The following is a 24,559-nucleotide window of genomic DNA, read 5'->3' as shown; positions in this document are numbered from 1 at the left end:
CATTGTGTAACACACAAGAAGAAGCAATTTCCTATTTTAAGGAAATAAGAGAGTAGAGTATTCATAGAAAATTTTCATTAAACTCTGGAAAAAATCTTACAGCAGTTCTTTCTTATCACTATACCTCCCCTCTTTACAGGATCCATAAAAATGGATTGTGGTGAGAGAACTGAACCTGAGTTAGTCTACAATTTGAGTTCTCCTAGGCTTTGGTAAGTTAGCAGAGGTATACTATTGTGGCTTATGGTAAGATCTCCCTACTCTGACAATTTCCACAAGGACCCATCTCTCAAGACAGATCTTAGAAATTCCTTCATCTGCTGGATTTTATCTTCGTCTTCAGGCATCATAAATTAGAACCAAACATAGTACTTTACTTTCCAAAATTAAGACAAATAAAAATCAATCTTTTCCTTTGCCTTTGTTCCTTAAACCCTGTAATTCCTACTAGACTCTAAAGGGTACTCCCCTGACCCACACACTGTATGTATATTGATATGTTGGTGCAATGTGAACCAAGGTCATTTCACTACAAGTTGTAACATTAATTTTGATTGCTACAGCAACTTGAAGTTGTAGCATTTGAATTTTGAAGTTCAATTGGCTTTAGATAGTCATTTACTTAAGAATCTTCTCTAATAACAAAATCTTAATCATAAGACTAATGTTTTTAAACATTCTAATATTACAATAATCCCATTTTGCATTTCTCAGATAATGTCTGATTACTCTGAAATTGTGCAAGGTGCATTTCATGGTGATAGTATAAAAAAAGCATGAAGTATTTAAGAGGTGGACTTGAATGCTTTCCATATAACACAGGTTGACAGAAGAAACAAAATAGTCTTCATTTACAATGAACACTCACCTTACCAAACAGTGTAAACTTTAACTTGTTTTTCTTTCATCAGTTTTTGGCTTGGAAGCTTCCTCCACTGTCTAAAAAGGAGAGCAAAACCATCAGTGAGCTCCTTCTTTTTTGGATTAAGTGAAGGGGAAGATTTATGAGGAATAGGCTTGTCAAATTCAAAGATGATGGTAATGTGAAAATAGGTTGGTTCTAAGTTTCTCTTCTTTAACTGACCAGAACACTGTGTCTTCTTCCCCTTTGATCTTCTAATAGAAAAATAATTTTAAGTGACCCCAAATTTCTCACTCTAAACATTTTTATATTTATATGAATTTATTTATGCAGTGCTGGAGATGTAACCCAGTGTCTTACTCGCAAATACTCTACCATGAGCTATTACCCAAACCCTATAAACTTGTTTTTTGAAAAGCCCTTGGTAGGCAACTTTTAAATATGGACAGGTCTTCTTAGATGGCAGTATTTTATCATTCTATAGTGATCCATTATTTTCCCATATTTAGGGCTGTAACTGGCTAGCTAATACACTCATTATACAGGGTTATTAAGTTTTCTATTTTCATTAAGGGGCTAATGAAATACTTAATATAAATAAAATTAAATAATAAGCAAGTAAGTACTTAATCCATCTAAGATATAATGGTATTAGTAACTGTCAATTATGAGTCCTGTTTCTTGTATCCTTTAATAGAATCTAATATAGAAGATTTCATAATCTTGTTCTTAAGAGTTTAATGCAAATAGTCTAGTTTTTAAAACTGTACCTTTAATTTCCCATTATAATCAGAGGATCATAATTATAACCATGTGAGTCATACATTCTTGGAATTAGAATTGTCAAATCCAATGTCTATTGCTGACCACAACATGAGTTATTTTAACAATAGGAAGCTCCCAACAGTTGTCCATTAATGTTCAACTAACTCCAAACCTTGGCTTTGACACTATGACTTCCATTCATTACCTTTCATTCTACTTTCTAGAGCAACATGAAAACTTATGTACTGATATAGTCTGCATGCCGAATGCCCTCCAGAAATCCATGTATGAAAGGATTGGTCCCCAGGGTGGCACTGTTGGTGGGTGCTATGGACCTTTAAGAGGTGGGGCCTTATGGGAGGTCCTTGGACCAGTAGGGGCATGCCCTGACTGTGGTAAACCATTTCTTCTTCCTTTTTTTTTTTTTTTTCTTTTTGCTTCCTGGCTGATGAAGTGAGCAGTTTGCTTTGGCACATGTTCCCACCATGATGTGTGCCTTACCAGAAGACCAAAGCAAGGGGGAAAACTGAACATGGGCTTGAATCTCCAAAAGCCATGAGCCAAAACAAACCTTTTCTCTTTATATGTAAATTGTCTTAGATATTCACTATAGTGACAGATACATGACTAATACATGAACTAATAATCTCATTAGGTACTAATCTCCCTAATAGTTGCAGTCTAATGAATATATTTGACCATAGAAACTGAATAACTATCTCCCCTAATTTTATATACTATTTTCATGCCCTAAAATTTATATAAATTATATATTCTGGTATTATTGAAATAAAGGCAGAAAATTTGAATTGTGTTAAGAACATTCACAATTTATTTTGATATTTAAAGCTCCAATTATTTAGAAATTATTAACATATTATTAATATATTACTACTTAGTAATATAATAATATTAAATATATTTTACACAGAAATCTAAAATTACTTAGCATATCATGTATACACATGTACCTATATACATACACACATGCATAAGTATATTTTTAAAATTCAGTTTCTTGAGCAAGAAATGCTAGAGCTAGCTAGTGCTTAAAAATCTTTTATTGTAAATAGCTGTTATGGTTTAGCTATAAAGTTTTCCCTGAAAAGCTCATGTGTTGCTTTACTGTTATGTATGTATATCTAAAAAAGAACAACAACAGCAAAAACAATAAAAAAGCTCATGTGTTAGAAATATGATATGCAACATAGGAACATTCAGAAGTGAAATGATTAGATTGTAAGAGCTGTAACCTATTCAGTAGATGAACCCATTTGACAGATTAAGAATTTGAAAGGATTAGGACACTGGGAGGTAACTGTAGGCAGGCAGGTACAGCTAGAGGAAGTATGTCACTAGGGGTGTACTCTTGAGGATTTTATTTTGCTCTGCTCCTTGTTCTCTCTCTCTCTCCCCCCACACCCCTTTCTCCTTCTCATGTGTGGACTGAACCTCTAAAACTATAAACCTAAAATAAACTTTTCTTTCCTTTAAATTGCTCTTGTCAGATGATTTGGTCACAGCAACAAAAAGTTGACTTATATTAAGAAACTAAATTACTACCAGGGATAAATCCCACTTCCATATAATCGCTAAACTAATGTTTAGTTTAACAGCCTCATATTTACCTTTTCTGAATCCTTCGCTTCACCTCCATTTTGGGATGATTTGGAACTGGAAGCCTCCTTCTTATCCTAAAGCAAAGGAAATGCAATGAGGTTACTTGCTGTCATCAATCCACCTAGCAACTAACTCCTGGCTATGATCAAATTAATCTAGACTAATTTTTACAAGCAGCCTGTAAATTCCCAATTTAATTAATAACAGGTGTTTTAGTCATGAGTTTTTAAAACAATGGTGAATGTACACAGAAGTGTTTAAGGCAGGAAGTTAAAAGATTAAAAATAAGGTATGAAGTGAGCATCCCATGGATGATCTGCTGAGTTCCATGGTATGTGACTCACACACAACTAATTCTGATCATCAAAAATGGAACTTGTCCATCATCAAAAAGACAAGAAATAACAAGTGTTTTCTCAAGGGGGTGGAGAAAAGAGAATCTTAGTACATACACTATTGATGGGAATGTAGATTGGTCCAACTATTAAGGAAAACAGTGTGAATACTAAAGAGTTAAAAATAGAACTATCATACACCCCAGCAATCCTTCTTCTGAGCATATGCTCAAAGGAGGTGAAATTACGCCCTCAAAAAGGTATCTGAACTCCTATGTTCCTTATAGTATCATTTACATTAGCCAAGATATGAAAATAAGCTAAATATACTTAGATAAATAAAAAAAGAAAATGGCAAATATACACAATGAAATACTATTCAAGCCTTAGAAAAGGACAGCTTGCCATTTGCCACAGCATGGACACACCAGGAGGACAATGCTAATTGAAGTATTCCAGGCACAGAAAGCAAAATATTGAATGATCTCATGTAGATTACAACAAAAGAAAAGCAATCAGGCGCAGTGGTACATGCCTGTAATCTCAGGAGCTTGGGAGGCTGAGGCAGGAGGATAGCAAGTTCAAAGCCAGCCTAAGCAACTCAGTGGGACCTTGTCTCTTAATAAAATACAAAATAGGGCTGGGGATGTGGCTCAGTGGTTGAGTGCCCCTGAGTTCAATCCTTGGTACCAAAAAATAAAATAAAATAGAAAAGCTTAACTATACAGAGAGAACGAACAGTGGTTACCATGGGCAGGGCAGGCATAGGAGGCAGGAAATTAGGGAGATGTGTGATGTGTGTCAAAGAACATGAAATAGCAAATAAGTAGGATGAACAAATCTAGAGATCTAAATCACATTATAAGGAAAAAGTTATAAAATTATATTGTATAAGAAATTTTTGTTAAGTAGATTTTAGCTGCTTGTCACAAAAATGTAATAATAAATTAATAATAACCAATATGTCAGTCTGCTTCACTACAGTAACCATTTTCCTATCTTTATGGATCCCATAACATCATGTAAACCTCAAATATACACAAAAACAATTGATGAAAACAAACAAAATAAACTGTACATAAAACACACACACACACATACACACAAAATGAAACCAAAACTCAGAGCATTTTTGGACTGGCTTTTGTAGTCAAAACCAAGACATTGTTGTGTTATGTGGAGAAATTTAACAATGCAAACAACTGCAGAGCTGGAGTAGGTTACATAGGAAAATAAAATCCATTTACCATAAAAAGATATTAGGAGTTTCCAAGTGTGAAATAGGATATTGAGGAGGTCTACAAAGGAAATCACCCAATACAAAAAGACCAACTATGCCATAATTGGAAGCTATGATTAATAATAACCAAAGCAAGGTTAAATCTAAGATCTGCAGAATGTATTGTTCTGAGAATAATAGCGAAGGCATTCATTTCATGTTTCCTTCTATGTGAATTAAGGGTGGCCATGGTTTACAGGTACAGAATCTCACACTTGTTGAATTAGACATTAGTTTTTCATTCACTTTTAATCACATCTTGAGAATCTGCTAAGTATCAGGCATTTTGCTACTGCTGAGCACACAGGTCATCAGTGAATGATGACCATTATTCAACTCTGTTTACATCACAGGACCCAGCTTATAAATACCAAATACTATTGGCTTAAATAAATATTAACAGAATTCTGGACAGGCTGCTTGTCACCCCTGGGGACACATTAAAAATGTTCAGAAATGATGCATTTTTATGCTATTGTAAAAGAGTGTACCTCTACTTATTTTAATTTTCACCTTTATTTTATTTTATCTTGAATTTAGAAATCTTTGTAGCATAAACCCAATCTTGCCATTTGCCTCAGTTTACCTGCCCATCATCGTCCAGGAGGTGTCTGTATTCAGGTGGGATAGTGTCATCTCTTTCCCCCAGCTTGTCTCTGTGTTCAGCTTTAGTTCTTTCCTATAAACATTGAACAGACATAATGACTCTTCATTTCCTCCTTCACTTAGAAAAATACATTCTAGGATGCAGCATTTGTTTTACTCTTCTGAGGCAAAACATATGCTCTGTGTTTATTTTTTAAGCAATAAAACAACAAAATGGATGACAACAGTTGGTGAAAAAATGTCCACCCATATGCTTCTATATGTCAGCCTATATCTGTGAAGTTTCTGTTTGTATTTTAAATTGAAATAAAGGATTAAATAATTATCTTCAGGAGCCACATTAAGAGAGAAAAACCCAAGGGCATAAAATAAGTTTTTTCTTGTTCAAATTTCAAATAAAATACATTGACTTGTCAGAAGGTCATATTTACAGCTTCGACTATTTTTAACCAACTCTGAAGGAGTTGAAAATTGTAGAAAATCTGATGCTTGTGTTGCAGTGAGGAAGCACCTGCTGGTGTGTAAGCCATACTTGCCCCAGCATCCCCACCTGTGGGTCTCTGCTAGGCTCCGTACAGATTCTAGGACCCTCCCTGCAAGTGGAGTAGAGTTGATTTTTCTGAATTATTAGAATTTCACTTTCCAAATATAAATTAAGTTCACATCACTATTCCTGTGATGGAATGACAATTGCAGAAATGCCAGAAATGTCCTGCCTTTGTGACATTGATTTTGCCGATCAGATAGTTACATTGTGGTTCTAAGCTAGTTTCAAAGTAGCTGAAATAGATTAAGTATTGTGCACTGAGTATAAATAAGTGCTTATACCTAGTATATCAAATGTATAGAATTAACTGTGCCCTCTTCATAGTGCTGAACTCAGCCCAAGGCCTCTCATTGGGAGTTTGATTTCAGATTTAGTTATACATGCAAGAGAAGGCTGCTGGGGGAAACCTCTGACCAATACATGAACTTCGCCACTACTAGCACATAAAATGTGTTCAATTAAAAAGTGCACACATATGCATATCATATGTATGATGTCCTTATTTCCAAGTAAAACCAGGAAAAGGTAATGCAAAAGAAGAAAACAGAATTAAGAAAGCAGAACTGCACTGTGTAACAATGGAAATATCACTACAAGGTCAGGTCTCACAAATAGGACATGTGACTGTCTTAGGTCTGTGCGACAAACATGATCCTTCAAGAGGAAATAAAGAAATGCCACATAGACCACAGGGCAGAAAAAACAATGAAACTCAAATTAGCCAACTGTTCGCTTAGGCCAACTAAATATAACATCAGAGGTATTTTTTTTCCTTTTATGTGGAGGATGGGATATTATATGCTTTAAAAACCTTACATGAATATATATATTTTTTTACCTTCACTTTATCTTCCATTGGTTTGTTCTCATCTGGGTCAGGCTGCCTTTGCCCGAGACTATCAGAAAGTTTATCCAAGGCATCGTCAAGTTCTTTGTCTCTCTGCTAAGAAAGTAAATAATTCTAAATTAGTTACTGCTTAGTCAAACTGTATCAGAGGTAAGTCAGCCAAAGAGCCCCATTTTTTCAGGAGTGGACTTGTTTTCTTGGAAGAGAAACTAGGTGGGGTGCAGGAATAGATACGGTTACAGAAGCTAAGTGAAAGGGAGAGGCAGCAGTAATACGTGTCCATTTGACTGGGTTGGAGGACCAGAGCCCACCCTGCCCAGGATTCTGGAGAAAAAAAAAACACACCAAATTATGGAATTCTCTGTGGTAGTGTCAGGGACTGCACCCCAACAGGTGACTCAGAGATTACCCTCACCCTAGAGGGTCCAAATGTAAATGAACCAGTCACTTTCCTTTTATTTAGATATTAAACACAATTTTTTTTAAAAAAGACAATCCACAGATGTCAGATGGTTAGCAGGTGGGATTTTGCAAAACAGGATGAGTATTTCATTGATGTTGTGGGTACACATGACAAACAGATCTGGAAAGTACATTCAAGAAGTACAGCATGACCACAGCAAATTGTGGGAAGCCATACAGCACATTTCCATCCCAGTACTTACTTCCTGGAGCACAAAACCCCAGAGACAAACTGGTATCACAAGACTGAATAGGGATTCTCTGCCATAACAGGGAGGAGGGGATTCAAAAGGCTTCAGAGAATTTCTGCACTGGTGGGGAATCGGGGAATCGTGCAATCACCAAAAAGCCCATAGAAGTGAAAATGTCCAATGTCCCAGCAAAGAAAACTCAGGCGAATTATGATGGTTTAGTTGACTCCTAATACCCAAACACATTCATTTGAATAAATCTTTTTGCCTAGTTTTAGGGATGTCTTCAAATAAAACATGGAGTCAAACTAGACTCTGATGGGGAAAGTGAAGGATCATCATTGTGAAAGGCAAAAGGCTTTTGGTTACTGTTTCCTAATAGACTCAATAACCTCCGGCCTGAATAGGTGTTAGGAACTGAAATACATAGAGCAGCTTGAGTTATTACTGATTCTGTTACACAAGAACTTCTGCCATTAGGGAAACACACACACACACCACTTTAGACCCCAGAATTGCAGCTGCTAGTGGGGAAACTCCCAGTGGCCCAGTCTGGGCTTTGTCACCTGTGCTTCTGGATATTTTCAGATGGCCCTGAGACTGACCAGACAGGATGAAAATCCATCAGAATCTGAGACTCCAGCACTAAGTAAGCTTTGAAGTTACATCAAAAGAAAAGGCAGCAGAGCTGACCTCACCATAGCGACTTCATCTCTTTCTAGCAAATGAGGCATTGTTCCCAACAGGGAAGATGGGGACCTGGCTGGAGGCCACTCTTTATCTTCTGATGTGTTGTAGATAATGTATCATTTAACATAGTACAGATAATTAATCAAGGAAGTCTAGAACAGCTTTGGACCTATGGCCTTGCTTCAGAACTTGTAAACAATTAAAACACTATCGATGCATGAAAATGACAAATTTTTACTGGTGTGAATGGGGAAAACAATGCTATTCAATAACATGCTTGTAATTTTTTTTTTTTGGGCAGGAGAAGCTTAAATACTGTAAAATTCCATAAAATAAATCTGATGTTAAATAAACTGTAGTAAATTATAGCATGTGCCAAAAAAACTTCATAAAGAAAAAAAATCAATTATCAGGAAAGCTAAGGAATTTTTCAAATTGAGTAATTAAAATACATACACAATATATATTATTGTACTTGCAATTATGGTAAAGCAGCAATCATGTTAAGGTCCTTGACTATGAGTAAAATGGTTTCACATATGTCATTTCATTTAAGCACTTCACAGATATTCTCTGCCATCTCCCAATATAGCCAGTCTAGGATTTTCTAAAATGGAAAGTGTCTAATCTAATAATCTTGTCTATTTTCATTTGATGTAAGCAGGTATCCTATTTTCTTTCTTATTGCTGTTTTTGGAATATTTTAATTCCAATATCTTTTGGAATATTTAGATAAACTGTTTTAGACATATAGTTTTCCATTTTTGTGTCTTTATTTTTCTATTCAATTATTTTTCTTTATATCAGTCTAACATCTTATAGCACCCTTTTACTTTCTAATCTGCTGCCAATAATATACATAGCATATATAATGTCATCTGCAATGCGTTACATACAAATAGTCATAGTTACAAGTATACATAAGTGTTCCAAATAAGATAAGTTGCTTACCAAATTGTCAGGTGGGGGCTTTGCAGGGTGGGTGGCTGAAGCTGGCGTTTGGGAAACCACTTCTGAGATGACAGCAGAAAGTTTATCATCTGCAAATTCCTTTTATGAAAAAAATTTTTTGTCAGTAATATGTTACATATAAAATCATGCCCACAAGGCTTTGAAGATAGCTCTTATGACTGTTCATTCTCTTGATTCAAATACATGCAGAGCAACACAACTTAAAAGCAATTTTTTCCATTTCATCTCTAAAGCATTATTTTATACTATTTTCTATTTTGTAGTCATATTTATTATTCTAAATATTAACTGTTCAATAATGACTTAAAGTTCTGGAGTTTGTTTATATACTTCCCTTTGTACTTACGTTGTTCAAATGTTTTCAAGTTTTTGGCAACAAACGATCTAACTAAGCTTTAGAAGTGAGTGTTTATAGTGCTGGCTATATTCCACCCAATTGCCCTCTCAGAGTTGCTAGGAGTTTGTGTTGCTAAAAACTAATGAATGAGTGTGTTTCTGATACTACAATACATGTAATATGATGCAAAACTGTTGTTTAAATATTACAATATATGGTGTAAAGTTACAGTTTAATATTTTTCCTGAATGTTGGATAATCATTCCAGAAACTTTCTGAAATAATTTCTTCTCACTTTATTTTAAACAATATACTAAATTTGTCATTTATGTCCACTTTTGAATTTTCTTTCACTGACTTAAGCCATGTTTACTCTCTGAATCATAAATAAGAGACATGATTACTGTATAACATATGCTAGTGTTCAGTTGTATTAATCTTCCATAAAAATACTGAAAAGAAGTTTTCCATACTTTGGTTTTTCATATTTTTATACATTTACTTTCCAAATATATTTTAGAATAATTCAAGTTACAGAAAGTACCTTATTGCTATTTTAAAAACAAATTAATACATATAAAATGACTTGAAGTAATTATAAACATTCTTTTAGATATTTAGGTAACTGTCTTAGACATATAGTTTTCCATTTTTGTGTCTTTATTTTTCTGTTCAATTATTTTTTTCTTCACATAAATCTAACATCTTATAGCACTTTTATTATCTAATCTGTTGCCTGTTTTATTATCTAATCTATTTCATAGCATATATAATGTCATCTACAAATGTTATATACAAATAGTCATAGTTACAAGTATACACAAGTGTACCTTTTTAATGTGTTATTTTTTAATCTGTCATTATTCCTCCATAAATTATACAGAAATGACTATAAAATCAAATTTTCATAGTTTTTAAGGGAAATGAAATCAGTTTGATATTTAATATATGATTACTGAAATTAAATAGATACTGTGTAACACATTAAGGGATTACCTATCCTTTCTAGGTTTTTAATTAAAACATGAATGTATGTAAATTTCCAAATATATCTTTTATATGAACATAATTACTTGATTGTTTCTCTATGCTTTTCCTGTGAGTAAATGAATGACTCAGTGCCCCTGGGTTCAATGATGTTTTTAATTTTTTTTTATTTTGAGACAGGGTCTTGCTAAGTTACTTAGAGCCTTGCTAGATTGCCGAGGCTGGCCTTGAATTTGCAATCCTCCTGCCTCAGCCTCCCAGGGCACTAGGATTACAGGTGTGAGTCACCACATCTGATGAATGCTTAACTTATGATAAAAGCTAGTGACTACTTTAAAAACTTGTTATAGTTCATCCTAGTAATCTTTGTATACCTAAAAATTTAAGTGCCTTTGGATGATATTGCTATATTCAGTGAAGCTTTAAGATTTGGACCATAATCCCTGTAGAAGCAAGCATGTATAACACTATCTTTTTCATGACATATTCATCACCTGGAAACTACCTGAGTGTTAAACATGTAAAAGAGTTATCTCTAGAGCTCTGGCAGGAGTAACCTGGGGGACAGGTCTAATCTCTTATTCAGTTTTCCTTTGTTCAAATTTTATGAATTGTTTTATTTTGTATTTTTGTTTGTTATCTCAGTAGAAAACCGTTATATGTAGTGATTACTAATAATTTTGTGTACTGATTGTTACTTTTACTTGTTCCTGATTTCCTACTTTCACAATGGATTGTACTTTTTAAAGACCTTCTTCTTTTATACCTGCCAGTGCTTTATAGACATCCATAAAAATCAACTGGGGATTGGCTTTGAACTATCAATAATTAGGTTGATCTCTAACGCTGATTGTTACCTTGTCCTCACTTTAAAATTTCATTCTATTTACACAATCTTTTTTTTTAGAGAGAGAGAGAGAGAAATTTTAATATTTATTTTTTAGTTTTTGGTGGACACAATATCTTTATTTTATTTTTTATGTGGTGCTGAGGATGGAACCCAGCACCCCACGCATGCCAGGCGAGTGTGCTTCTGCTTGAGCCACATCCCCAGACCTGCACAATATTTTCCTCTTTTTGATTTGCTGGTGTTTTGTAATGTATTAGTTTTTTTTTCGGAAGAAACAACCACTTCAAGCTGTCACTTATGCTGCTGCTTTCACCTGTTATTACGAGTCCTTTGCTTCCTCTGCTCCTAGGTTGGTGAGTCTTTTGGGTGGTCATGTTACTACAGCTTTTAGCTACTTAAATTTAAAATTCAACAAACTTTTGGTTTATCAAGTTTTTCTTTCTCTGTTATTGAAAAAGGCATTTATGACAATAAATACATCTCATGAGTACTGCTTTGGTTGCTTCGAAAAGTCTTTTAATTTGTAATGTCTTCTTGATTTTTTTTTTCTTGGTACTGGGGATTGAACCCAGGGTACTTAATCACTGAGCTATATACCCAGCTCTTTTTATATTTTATTTTGCAACAGGGTCTTGCTAAGTTGCTTGGGGAATTATTAAATTGCTGAGGCTTGCTTAGAACTCACCATCCTCCTGCCACAGCCTCCCTAGCTGCTGGGATTGACAGGCATGTGACACCATATGCCTGGCTCTTCGATTTTTTTTTTAAGATAATCTATTTTGAATTTACTACTTGATTTCTGTCACTTAGGGGAATATTTTAAATATTCTATTTCTGTTCTGTTTTATTATGATCAAAGAACATGATATATACAGTAGTCTTGTACATTGGACTACTATGAGCCAGTATATGGTATGTTTCCCCCAGTGTTCTTGGGACTGTTCCCCAAAGAGTTTTCTAGTTTGTCCATTTTATTTTTTATCTCAAATCATGTCTTTGCTTAGACAACTTCTTAGGGTGAGGAGGTCATATAAATTCAATGTTACAATTTGCAAATCATTGAATTCCTAAAAGGGAGAAACCCTGACTATGGTAATAATAATAATAATAATAATAATACTATGTTGAAAGGAAGTAAGGCCCATTTCCCACACCTGGCTCATGTGTTCTGAATTACTGTGATGGGATGATTTCATATCCCCAGGACACTGTTCCTTTTGTACTTTTCCCCATATCTTACAGCCAGGTTGGAGGTGCCTGTCTGTGATGTGTCCTGCTTACACTCATGATGAGAGGAAGGTCATGGGATGGGGTGACAGCATGTCATGATGTTCTCCTAGGGGCACTGTGAGGAGCGCACACTGCTCAGTGGCCTCTTCTCAAAGGGCTTATTGCTTTAGCAGCTGCAGAACTTCAGATCATGCCAAGGAATCTTTATTTTTTCTCCTTCTGCTTTCCAACTGATATGTTTTCTTTGTCATCATCCACACAAGAGAGCTTCTTAATTTGCTTTTCAACTGACTGCTAACAATACATTCAGTGATTTAAGTAGCTGAGTTAGCTGTAAATAGATATACCAGGCCACATAAGTTACTTAAATAGGAACTCTAACAGACTTATATGTTCACATATAAAATGCCATGAAAATCCTACAGTAGAAAAGCCTGTTTGACATTACCAACATTGTCCAATTTGTTCAGCAACATTCCCTTTGAGAGACTATCTATTCCATATGGAGCTAAGTTTCCTTAGGAGGCAATTTGGAAAATGATAAATTACAGAAATGACAGGTAAAGTGGTCTGAGAAGTGATTTTAGAGAAACTCAAATTTAAACTCTCTTTTCATATAGATACTTAACATAGTAAATACTCATTGGTCCAATTAGTTAGACTGTTGAAATCATCCACTGTTCAGAACAATGTTTCAGGTGTGATACATTTTTAATGGTTACAGTGTGTTGAGGACCATAAATTTTGTGATCCTTTCCTCAGCTTCCAAGTCAGATTCTAGTTACAAGTTTCCATTTATTTCTGCCAAAAATAAACCAGAAGTTTCAAACTTACAAGAGAGGAAATGTCCGGGTTACCAGCGAAGTCCTCAGACAAAGCATTGAGAAGGAACTCGTCGCTCATGGGCTGCAAGAACCAGGAAATGAGATCAACACTAGTGACATCTGTCTCCTCTTGAAAAGGCAGTCACTATTGCATACTGATCAACTCACTAAAAGGAAAACTCTCCCTTTCTCCCAAACTATCAATCAGGACCAAAAGGAGACAGATATACTCAAAGAAAACTGATTTGCTTACCGGAAGCTGTTCCTTGGGCTCTTTAGCCAGGAGTGGTTTTCCATCTTTATCCTATTCAGGGGGAAACATGGAAATGAATCATTTCACACTTTATCCCAAATATGAAATCTATACACATTGCAAGGGATCAATATACCTAATGTTGTACACATTAAATTAGAGTTAACATTTCAGGAAACAAATTCTCTCACTAGAGAACACACTCTAATTAGTTCATGCCAACAGTCAGCTCACATGCACCAGGTATTCCCAAGGCATGGGGTTTGCACACCTGATTACACATGGCTTATGGCCCCAGAGGCCCAGAGAGTAGGCACAGGAGAAAAAACACACGAACAGTCAATGTAATGTGATGTATGGGGTTGTGACAGGGATTTACAGGACATAACAAATTAGTCCCTTGCCTACCTGGGGATGGGCTTTGCAGGAGTTGCCTGGAAAATTCAGGTTAACTTCATAAAGCATGCATACAACAAACAAGCATTGATAATGGGCCTTAAGCACTAAGAATACATTAGAAAAAAAGCATGAAGTCCCAACCAAACTTCAGGAAGCTTAGATTAGCGGTGAGTGTTTAAAATTTAAGGCTCAAATTATACCGTGCTTTAAATGACTCCAAGTATAATAAGAAAAAACTGATAGAGCATTTAGGACTCTTCAGGAAAAGATGATCTATAAATTAATGGTAAATCTCATTTATCCATGTACACGCACACACAAATAAAGCCCAAGGTTATATATGAAGATATCGCCTGAAAAACTGTTCAAGGTGGTTTTATTTATTTTGGTTTTTGTATTTAAAATGTGATTTAGAGATAGCATCTGCTTCCCTCATGAAAAACACAAACTCCTTTATCCCTTTCCATTTCCTCTGTAGTCCACTTGTACCTTCTGACCCTTCTTCCATTAGGAGCGAAAGCAGAACCAGGGCTTGTTATCCACCATCCCTTAGCTGCAAAGGTAATAAATGTCCCAAGTGATATCCGTGACCCTGGGGACCTTTCTGTTCCACACTCAAATTGAATAAATCTTCTATCACCCCATCATCGAGTGTCTGGAATGGGAAACTTGAGATCTGCCTTCAGGAGCTGACTTTCACTGAAGCGACCTTATGTAATTAAGGTGGATGAATAAAGGTGTATTATTTAAACAAAAGATCAAGCCAACACCTGGAAACGTTATAAAGAAGAAGGTAAGTAATGATGTGTGAGCTAAATTCAGAAGAGGATGAAACCACCACTGAACAGAGTGGTAAGGGAAAGCTCATCACTTAAATGCTGCTACTAAATTTCAGAGAAGGCAGTAAGTTAACACCTACTACAGAGCAAGTTAACTGCACCGGGCTGGCTTCTACTGGCTTCTATCTGTGGAGACAGACATGTAGCTCTGAAGACGCTCTCTAAGAATTTTCAAAGCAACATACAAATAAGCTCAAATTAAGAGAAATGCCACGGTTTCAGTTGCATTGTGAAATGCAGAAAGCCAGCAGAATAAAGGTGTCTAGAAAAAACTTTCAATCAGTATAGCTCCCAAGTTGCTGAATAAACGTAGCAGTGCATGTGGATGAACTTCCTGTAATTGTTAATAGTTTAGTTGCACCTTCTTTTAAGTAGTGTTATGTTATAAAGATGGCTGACATTTGTCCATACACCTGCCCTGCTTAAGTGACCACACTTAATCTATGAGATTCCTAATGGGGTCTTTCTCTCTCATGCTTATTCTGTATAATCTGTTCTTGCAACATAAAAGAAATGGGTCAGTTTTATCACTTTACTTGATGACAAACAGGCTCTCAGTTTTTTGACTTTATCTTAGAGTCACAAATTTTTCCTCATAGTAAGTATCTGCTCTTCATTCTGGTATTACTATCTGCCTAAGGTTTCCTGTATTTCTGCACTATAATAAATCAGGTATATAAAGGAGATAACTTTGGGTAGCAGTGCCAATAGATTTCTTTCACTTAAGGCTGGATTGAAGTCTCATTTAGAAATATTTTAGCTTCATTTCTGGTTTTCTAACATGATATCTGTGGACTAATACAGCGAGTGTTTGAAATTTTAGAAAATAAGATCTTAATATTCCAGGTCTATTCCACATCCCTTCATTATGTTTAAGAAATCCAGAATGAATTAAAATAAGAAAATATTCCAGCCTGTTTACCTTGACCTCCTCTAACCTATAATCAGGAGGAATAGTTTCTTCTTTTTCACCAAGTTTTTCACGATCTTCTTCTTTGGCTTTCTCCTAAATAAAAATCATACCATTTGCATAGTTAATATATTTTCTTCCTACACATTGGATACCTGGGATAGAGTGACTAAATTTGAGGTAAACAAATGTCATTATATTCCAGTATATATATGACCATACATGGAGAGTTCCTCCAGCAACCCAATTTCTAACACCACATCCAAGCTTAGCAGGTACAGGCACCACCACACAGGCTGCCGGGCTGAGTGCAGATTGCAAGGAGCAGCAGGCAGCTGCCACTTCACACAAGTTCTCAGCAATGGGAAGGCAGCCATGGGAATGCAAAGGTGAAACTCAAAGAGCTTGGACATATGCATGCTGTCCATTCACTGTGGGAGTTAAACACTGGAGCTTCTTCTGGTTTAGTTTATTGACAGAACAGGCATAGTAATCGAGAAAGCCAATTGGACATGTTTTATGAATAACGTGTTTTTTAAAAGAGACCAAATGACTAACTCATTGGGGGTTTGGTCAATGGCAGTTCTTTCTAGATGTGTCAGAGCTGCTATTTATTACCTTGACTTTATCTACTATAGGTTTTCCACCTTCTGGATCTGCTTCCCTTTTCCCCAGGCTACCAGCTAAGGCTTCTACAGCATCATCTGGCACCATGCTTTTCTAAAAAAACACAGGCGGATATGTTAAGTAGGTAGATAGTGATTTTCTTTAAAAACAGACTCTCAAACAATCCAGAATGGCAAGTCCTTATTTCAGGCCTAGATAAGAAGCACACGTTATTTTGTAACAATTTCAGTTATCAATTGAATTAGAATCAATATTTAGTAAACTTAAAAGATTAAAAATTATAACAAGTTTCTTCCATACAACCTCACATGTGTGGAACTTACATATTGGCCAGAAATTTGCAAGATCTAGCCAGAATTTTGGTTCAGAAATAAGAAATATAAGGAAAGTAAGAGGAACTGAAAAATCAGTAAAGAAGACAGAAGGAGTTACTGTGGAGTTCATTGTAAAGACTGCACAGAAAAGATTTTCAGAATCCTATAGGAGAACTTCCTTTCCTACTTCCTGTGAGTTAGATGGCCAGTCCAGGAGGTACGGAGGTATACCTATGTAGCTTCTGCAGTTCCTGTGGATCACCGATGGTTCAGGTGACCCTGCTGTGACCAATTAACCTGAGCAGCACAATGAAAACTGTCCATCTGTGGTCCAGTAATCAAAAATAAAATATGCTCCCACATGATGTCATGAGCTCTGGTCATGGTGGTATTTAAAGTGAAAAGATGAACACAAAACATAAAAGATGTAAATGGAAAATAAAGAGGAACACATGTTTGAGTTAAAAGACGAACTAGGTCTGGCTTTTCTAAACAATGGGTTGTTATCTGTACATTAGGTGACTTATGAAAAATCAGTGGAATATTTTATGGCCAGGGCTTATTTTTTTAATATATAGACTATAAAATAGAATGGTTAATACGTAATGGGGATAAGTGCCATTCATTGAATTGTCATTTCAATCGTGTGGTACTGAGTTGCAATATCAACTGATGATCTTGGTCAAGCAAAGGCACAGAAGCCTTTGGTTTGAATAGTCTCATAATTTATTCTTACTATAAGCTTTTTTTTTTGTGTGTGGTGCTGGGAATTGAAGCATTCTAGGCAAGCACTCTACCAATTGAGCTATATCTCCAGCCCCTCAGAGTAAATCTCTCACCTCACACTGATGATCTATTTTTTAAAAAATAAAGGTAAACAAAATAAAGGTAGTTGGACACAATACCTTTATTTATTTATTTATTTATTTATTTATATGTGGTTCTGAGGATTGAACCCAGGACCTCGCACCTGCTAGGTACTCTACCACTCTACCACTGAGCCACAAACCCAGCTGGAGGAATGATTTTAATATTACCAAAAAATGGGGCTAGGGCTGTAGTTCAGTGGCAGAGCCACTGAATCATTGTCACACATGATTCAGGCACTGTGTTCCATCCTTAGCACCACATAAAAATAAAACAAATAAAATAAAAGCATTCTATACATCTGCAACTACAAAATAAATAAATATATAAAATTATCAAAAAGTGTCCTTCTGTTTTATATATCTTAATCATCATCATTACAAAAAAATATTTTTTTTCTGCTAAAGTGTGCTATAAGTCACCAATGAGGAAAGGAAGACCAAGAGGAAAGTAATTTTCTGCCACCTTGTGGCTGAATGTTGAATAGATTTTATTTCCAGGAGGGGGAAAAAAAAAAAAACAAACTAAACTCTTGGTATTATACTTAATTCCTAAGAGTTGCACTAGTACCCAGATCTCATCCAGGAAATCTGGCTTGGTATCTGAGACACCTGCTCACAATATACTTCTGTTTTGTCATACTAAGTCTTGTGGGACCTTTGGAAACCACTGCTTCCCAAACCTGTACCCTTCTCCCACATTGGGTTTAAGAAATTACTGAAACAGAGTTAAAAGAAAAGCAAGGAGAACAGTCTTAGGACTGAAGGAAACTGAAAACAGGACTAAGGACTACAAATTCCATTTCTGTAGTATTTCGTGTCAAATTCAGAAATGAGTACTCAGGTTTCTGAATATCCTTAGTAAATTTTCTTTTTATACACAAAAGAACCATCCTAGACTCACATCCATTTCCTTCTGCTGGTTGTCTTTCCTTCACTCACTAATCCTCATGCTTTCTGAGGTCTTCTGACCTTTATCACACTTTGCTGCTATTCTTTCTGGCTCCCAAGGGTGTCACAATCCCAGAAATGCCAACTGCCTCACTGACGGAAACCTTGGCAACTGTTGCCTGAGTTGACAGGGTGGAGGCCTAGGAAAGGAGGTCTGGGAAGGTAACATTTTTGTTCCTTTTTGCTCACTAAAAACTCAACTCTCAACTATGTAGTCAGGGTCAAGTTGGGAAGAAACTGTCTGAGTCCCATAATGCTTTCCCTGGCAGTCACACTTGGTGGCTCAAGGTTTTTCACAAGAGCTCTGCTCTGGAATATGGCTATTGTCCTTTTGATTCCAATAACCATCTTTGCTTCCACTGCTGGTCACTGGACTCTTCCTGGATTCACTTCTCCTTTCCTATTCCTTACCCCTGTGGCCGGTGGCCTGACAATGTAAGCTGGTAGAAGCCTCAAAAACCAACACTCAAAAACTAACACCAGGGTCTCCTTCCTGCCTTTATAAATGGGAATCAAGTCCCATTTATAAAGGCAGGAGGGAGACCCTGGACTGGGGGATTTGTAGTTGACACCAAGCTCTTCCTTGACAGGAAGTGGTCAGTACACAGCATTCAAGATACTTATGTTTCACTTGCTTCAAGACCCCTCACTCCACTTTTCTCAAACAAATGGATGTGCACATCCCAAGCAGACCAGGGGCTCCAGATGTCTCTGTTGGTCTATCCTGGTTGACTGGTCTCCCTGGAAAATGGTGCTACTTCCATTTTCCAGTGTGACTTTGCCCTTCACTCAAAAGTCTTTCCTAACTCCCATGAAGAGGGGCTCTTTCACTCATGTTTCCTCTGCCCTTTTCCGTATAAATATGAACAAACTGTACCGTAGCTGAAAGCAAGGGCCATAGCTCTCATCTCAGTCGAGGCTCTAAAATGTTAGATGGGTTTCTCAAGGTCAACTCAAAGTCCCATTTCTCTCCTCTATTATGGAAAGATGATCAGAACAGGGTTTACAGTGTGCTTATGAAAATTCAATGAGAAGATATTGCCAAGCATCTAGAACAACGGCATTGTTGGTGACCCATGTTAGCTCTTCACAGTATAGATTGACTTAGTCGCTAATAGAGATGCTATTGTCTGAATCAGATTCTATCATCACTTAATGGAAACAAAATCCATTGAAATCAAAAGTAAACAAAGACTCAATTAGTTAAATATCATACTTCATACAAAAAATTAGAGCATGAGGAGGAGGCAAGAAATGAAGAAGGAAATGAAAGGGAATTGAGTCAATCTTTCCTCTTCTGGTTGAGACAGTGGAGTGAAATCATAATGATTTTGTTGGAAGTTATTCCATCAGGAGTCAGTAAGAAAAGTGGCATTGGCTATCTGTCAAATTCCAAATAGGCTTGAAAGACATAGGACAGTGAGTAAGCAGGACGAAAATATTAGCCAAAGAAATAGAAATAATTTCAGAAGGTGAAAGAAAAATACAGCTTGCAACAATTTAATTAAAAATTTAAATCTAGCTTGAATTTTCAATAGTATAATTAAATCATATTTTGTTTATTTTCTCAGAATACAATGATTTGATGATAATGCATAGCAGAGACTGATAGAAAGAAAATGAGTCCCAGAGAATCACTTACCACGGAAGCTGGCTTGGGTGGTGCCGACTGTATACTACACATAGAGGTTCGAGACACAGTCTCTGCCACAGTGGTGGGGGCAGCAACCTTATCTTTCTGGGGAAACAAACAGGTTCTTTGACTAACTTTAGAAATAACTGGTCAATGATGGAGCAACAGGACACTGCAGTATCATATGAGTATGAGTCTCTTGAATGCCTAAAGATTTTCCAAAAGTGTGTAATCTAGGCACATTGAAATTCTTTAGTAATCATTATCTTAACTTCACTTTACCTCTTACCTCAGGTAGGTTGTTAAACCTCTCTGAGACTCAGTTTCCACATCTGCAAAATGAGAACAATGACAGTACCTACATCTCAAGGGTTGATAAAGAGGCTTAAATGAGATAACACAGGTGAAGTGTAACCCACAGTACCTAGAAACACAGCAAACTCAACAAATTTGAGTGATTATTGCTATTATTTGTATTGTTTGTCACAACACAATATATAAGAATAAAATATGCATATTATGTAATACAAGAGAATCTTACATAAAATGGTAAATCTAAGGGCACATTATAAACTATAAACAGTTACATGTACAGGGAGTAATAGTGACCTCAGAATAGTCCCTGGACTAACAGCCTCAGTACTATCAGGCAACTTGTTAGAAATGCAGATTCTTGGGCCTCCAATGTACTAATTAGAAATTTTGGGAGGGAAAGGCTAATAAATCATGTTTTAATAAACCTCTAGGTGATGTTTGAGAACTGTATCATATCTTACTACAGGAGTCAAATTTCAAATCCAGGCATTTATGGGAGCCTGTCCTCTATGCAAAGTACTCAGCAGATAATCTATTTCATGATCTCTTCTTTTAAGAAACTTCCTGTTTTAAACTGCATGTTCAATGTTAGAGTTGGAGAAGGACCCATACTAAAAACCTGTTTGTTATCAATGCTTTAGGGGTAAAAAAAGGAGTGGCAGGATTCCCTGCCATGCTGCACCCTTCACACAGGTTAGAAGGATGGTATGGTTAAGCAAGGGGAAGACAAGAGATAAAGGCCATGTTTTAGCAGAGACTTAGAAGAATGAGCAATATTTTTCTGCTGGCTAACACATAATAGACTTCAGGTGATCTAGAATTAGGAGGAAAGGCTATTCCCAGCGGAAGAAAGCAAATGAAGAAAACCATGGAGACAGATGTACTTACTGTTGAGTGATTGGGGAAACTGGGAAAGGAAGCTTGGGCAACAACACATCAGTAGGAACTTTTCTTTTGTAGGGAATAGGAAGCCCCCTGGTGGGAGCAGGGATATGATTTGACTACAAATATGCTTTAGAAAGAATAATTTTGGTGGACATGTAGGACAGACAGGAAGGAAAATGAAAAAATAAGCCATTTGAGACCCAAGGGGAGAGATGATAACAACATTAGGTAAGTTACAGAAACAGAATAGAACCCCTGTCAATGGATCAAAGTATGTATTCGAGAGCACCCTGAAGGAATAATTGCAGGTCTTAAATTGCAAGAATTTCAGGGTTTGTTTGGTTAAAGAAAACATATCTAGGAAAAGATAAGACGAAAACTGCACGTAAAAAAGATGGTATAATGAGCTTATCCACTCCATCATGGTCAAATCATTCTGATTTCACATATTTTAAAATTAACAAAACATAAAACCCTTCAAAAGTAGAGATTTATATTTTCAGAAACATACTTCTGTTTTCTCAGTTGGCTTTGATTGTTTTTCTTTAGATTTAGACCGGCCAAAATCTTCTGAAAGTTCAGCAATGAGTTCTGATTCACTGAGGGGCTGTAACATAGGAACATTGTATATTATGAAGCAACTGTTTCTACTTTGTAAAAAATGTTTTCATAGAGCAATATTTTTCTGCTGGCTAACACATAGTAGGATGACTACATTTTAGGACCTAAAACCAAAAGCTAACTTATAGGGGGTATATGTTTCATTGATCAAGTAAGGAAAAGTCACAACAAAATAAGAAACCCTAAATAGCTCAATACTACTGTTAATGGCTTACTTAATCAAAAGTTTTCCTGATGTATCAATTTCAGAAAAATTTTGCTCAAATAGAATTTCCCATTCTCCCCAATGAAGATCTAGATAGATTTTTCAAATGTGATTACTGTGCTCTTATTTCCGAGTCACTTCTTTTCTACCTAAGTCGGAAAAACACATCACATACTCCTTTGCCATGTCTTTGTGGCTTTCTGGCAGCAAAGTTATGTTAACCTGGTTGTTTCAGGGGCGGTGGTATTACTAATTTAGACCTTGTAGAGATGTCAACTAACAGCAGTAGCCTGTGATGGCAGGGCATGTCATTCAGACGCTGGGTCCCACCAGGGACAGCCTGAGCTTGCAGTGTTAGCCTTGCTGTGTTCTAGCTTGTAACTCTCTCTCTCTCTCTGTCCATTTCCTCACTGTCAAATGAAAATGATGATACTTCTTCATGCAGTGAGGACTCAAAATCTCACAAGAATGCATTTGTTACAGTTTTGAACACAAAGTAAGTGGTTTATAAATGCTGCTAATTAGAATTATCATGACAATGTTACCAACTTAAGTCAATATAGAATAGGGGAATTTGATGGGTCTAGATCAAATTCTAAAGTAAGTGCAACTTAATCTCATCTAAGGCATCAGAGCTCCTAATATTCAATGAAAATCTTAGAAACTTATCATCTACTAATAATTCATGCAGAAAATAATCATTAAAATACATGAAAAGGAGTCAGAGGTATCAGCCAAGTGTTATCATCTGCAGTTCCCCCTCTATACTAAGTTGGCAATAAGACTCCATAGTAAAATATATTTGTTAAAATTACCTTATTTTATACTTAAATGTCTGTTGTTTTTTAAGTATAAAAAAGACTTATTTTCTAACCTTGAGTTTTTCTTCAAGCTCTGGCAATAGTAGATTTCCATCTTTATCCTATAAATAAAAATGAAAAATTCACTGGAAATGAAATTGTAAATTTTGCTTTCATGTCCCATTAAGTTTAAGTTTGTTTTTGAGAAATGCAGAATATGAGAGTAAGCTTATTTTTTCTTATATTTGAGTGAAGTTTTGCTTTAGATTATTAACTTTTTATACAGTATACAAAAGGACTTGAGCTATATAAAGATCATTATGCCAAATGTTACCAAATATGATGTGCATTTACTATTAAAAGTTACTGAAAAACATTTCTATCTGTTGGGAAATAGAAGAGTAATAATCATTTTAAAAGGACGTTGGCAAGAAAAGTACATCCACATAAATGGAAATTTTAAAAAATATCCAACCCAGGGTAAAGAGGTAGATACCATTCCTGTGATAAATAGCTTTTAGTTTCTTAAATATGACGTTATACAATTTGTGACATTTCTTAAAATAAGAAAATCTTCCCATAAAAAGACATATAACAATAACAATTATCTTCCACCATGTGTTTAATATGTAAGTTTTCCAGAGATGAATTGCAAATGTAATTACAGGAGTTAGTCTACCATCCTCACCCCAGACCAAAACAACACAACTACCTTAATGCTAAGGATACTGCTAAATAGTTGTATGTTTAAGTCTACCACTTGCAGATCGATGGTGCTTTTATTCACATAGCAGTTAGAGAAAAAATTATTACTGATCTGTGTCAAACATTGTTAGTAGCTGAAATAACTAAATTGGTGGGACTTTACTGACCAATGGTCCCTACTTAGGAAACCAGGAAGGAAAACCCAACCTTAAAAGGTTTTTAACTGCAAAGAGTTAAAGAGAAAGGATCCAGAGATCTCAAAGCCCAGATCTGAACTTGAACATAAGTTTCCTTGGTGTCAAAGGTAGGGACACACAGGAACATGATGCAAAGGCAGAAGTATACGGCTGCTTTAATTTTTAGCACTGCAGCTAAAATTTTACCGTGACTGGCTTTAATCTGTATCCAGTTGGGACTGTTTCGTCATCCTCACCACACTTCTCTTGTTTTTCTTCTTTAGCTTTTGCCTGATGACCAAAGAGAGACAAAAAGAAGAAGAAGCTAGATGATGCGTGTAAAATGAGATGACATTGCTCTGTATATTTACCAAAGCACCAAATCAGAAAAAGCATGAGCTCTGGTGAGCAGTAATGAGCAAGGCAGTAGGGTGACAGTGAACACAACACAGCCAGGAGTCCTGGAGCACGTTGCTCTGCTCTTAGGCTCTGTGACTTGAGGAAGCCACCTAGCCTCTCTCTGGTTCGCCTTCTTCAGCTGTAAAATGTGCTGCTATAATCCTTACATAGCTCCCTGACTTGAAGGCTCACCACAGAAGAGTAAAGAAAAGATCCTTGGACAGTTTAAGTGCAGTGCCAAAGTTAGCTGCAATTAT

General features: G+C 36.0%; 1 protein-coding gene across 7 annotated transcripts in view; it reads right to left on the bottom strand.

Moving 5' to 3' along the window:
• Positions 1-869: 869 nt before the first annotated feature.
• Positions 870-24,559, bottom strand: part of Cast (calpastatin) — a 112,691-nt gene continuing 89,001 nt past the window's right edge. For 4 of the 7 annotated variants that reach the window (XM_026385866.2, XM_026385868.2, XM_026385872.2 and 1 more), the window contains 13 exons: positions 24,111-24,194; positions 23,097-23,144; positions 21,908-22,003; positions 20,206-20,301; positions 16,424-16,525; positions 15,818-15,901; positions 13,658-13,708; positions 13,415-13,486; positions 9,156-9,254; positions 6,853-6,957; positions 5,448-5,540; positions 3,256-3,321; positions 870-939 (listed from right to left, as the gene is read on the bottom strand). In XM_026385866.2, coding sequence (XP_026241651.2) covers positions 889-939; positions 3,256-3,321; positions 5,448-5,540; positions 6,853-6,957; positions 9,156-9,254; positions 13,415-13,486; positions 13,658-13,708; positions 15,818-15,901; positions 16,424-16,525; positions 20,206-20,301; positions 21,908-22,003; positions 23,097-23,144; positions 24,111-24,194 — 1,047 coding nt within the window. In that variant the 3' untranslated portion in view covers positions 870-888. The remainder of the gene's footprint in view (positions 940-3,255; positions 3,322-5,447; positions 5,541-6,852; positions 6,958-9,155; positions 9,255-13,414; positions 13,487-13,657; positions 13,709-15,817; positions 15,902-16,423; positions 16,526-20,205; positions 20,302-21,907; positions 22,004-23,096; positions 23,145-24,110; positions 24,195-24,559) is intronic. The other 3 variants (XM_026385867.2, XM_026385870.2, XM_026385871.2) reach the window with 2 other exon arrangements.

This window comes from Urocitellus parryii, chromosome 1 (genome assembly GCF_045843805.1).
Source record: "Urocitellus parryii isolate mUroPar1 chromosome 1, mUroPar1.hap1, whole genome shotgun sequence".
Lineage (NCBI taxonomy): Eukaryota > Metazoa > Chordata > Mammalia > Rodentia > Sciuridae > Urocitellus > Urocitellus parryii.
Note: the sequence above shows the minus strand (reverse complement) of the source record. Positions and strands in the feature narration are given on the sequence as shown.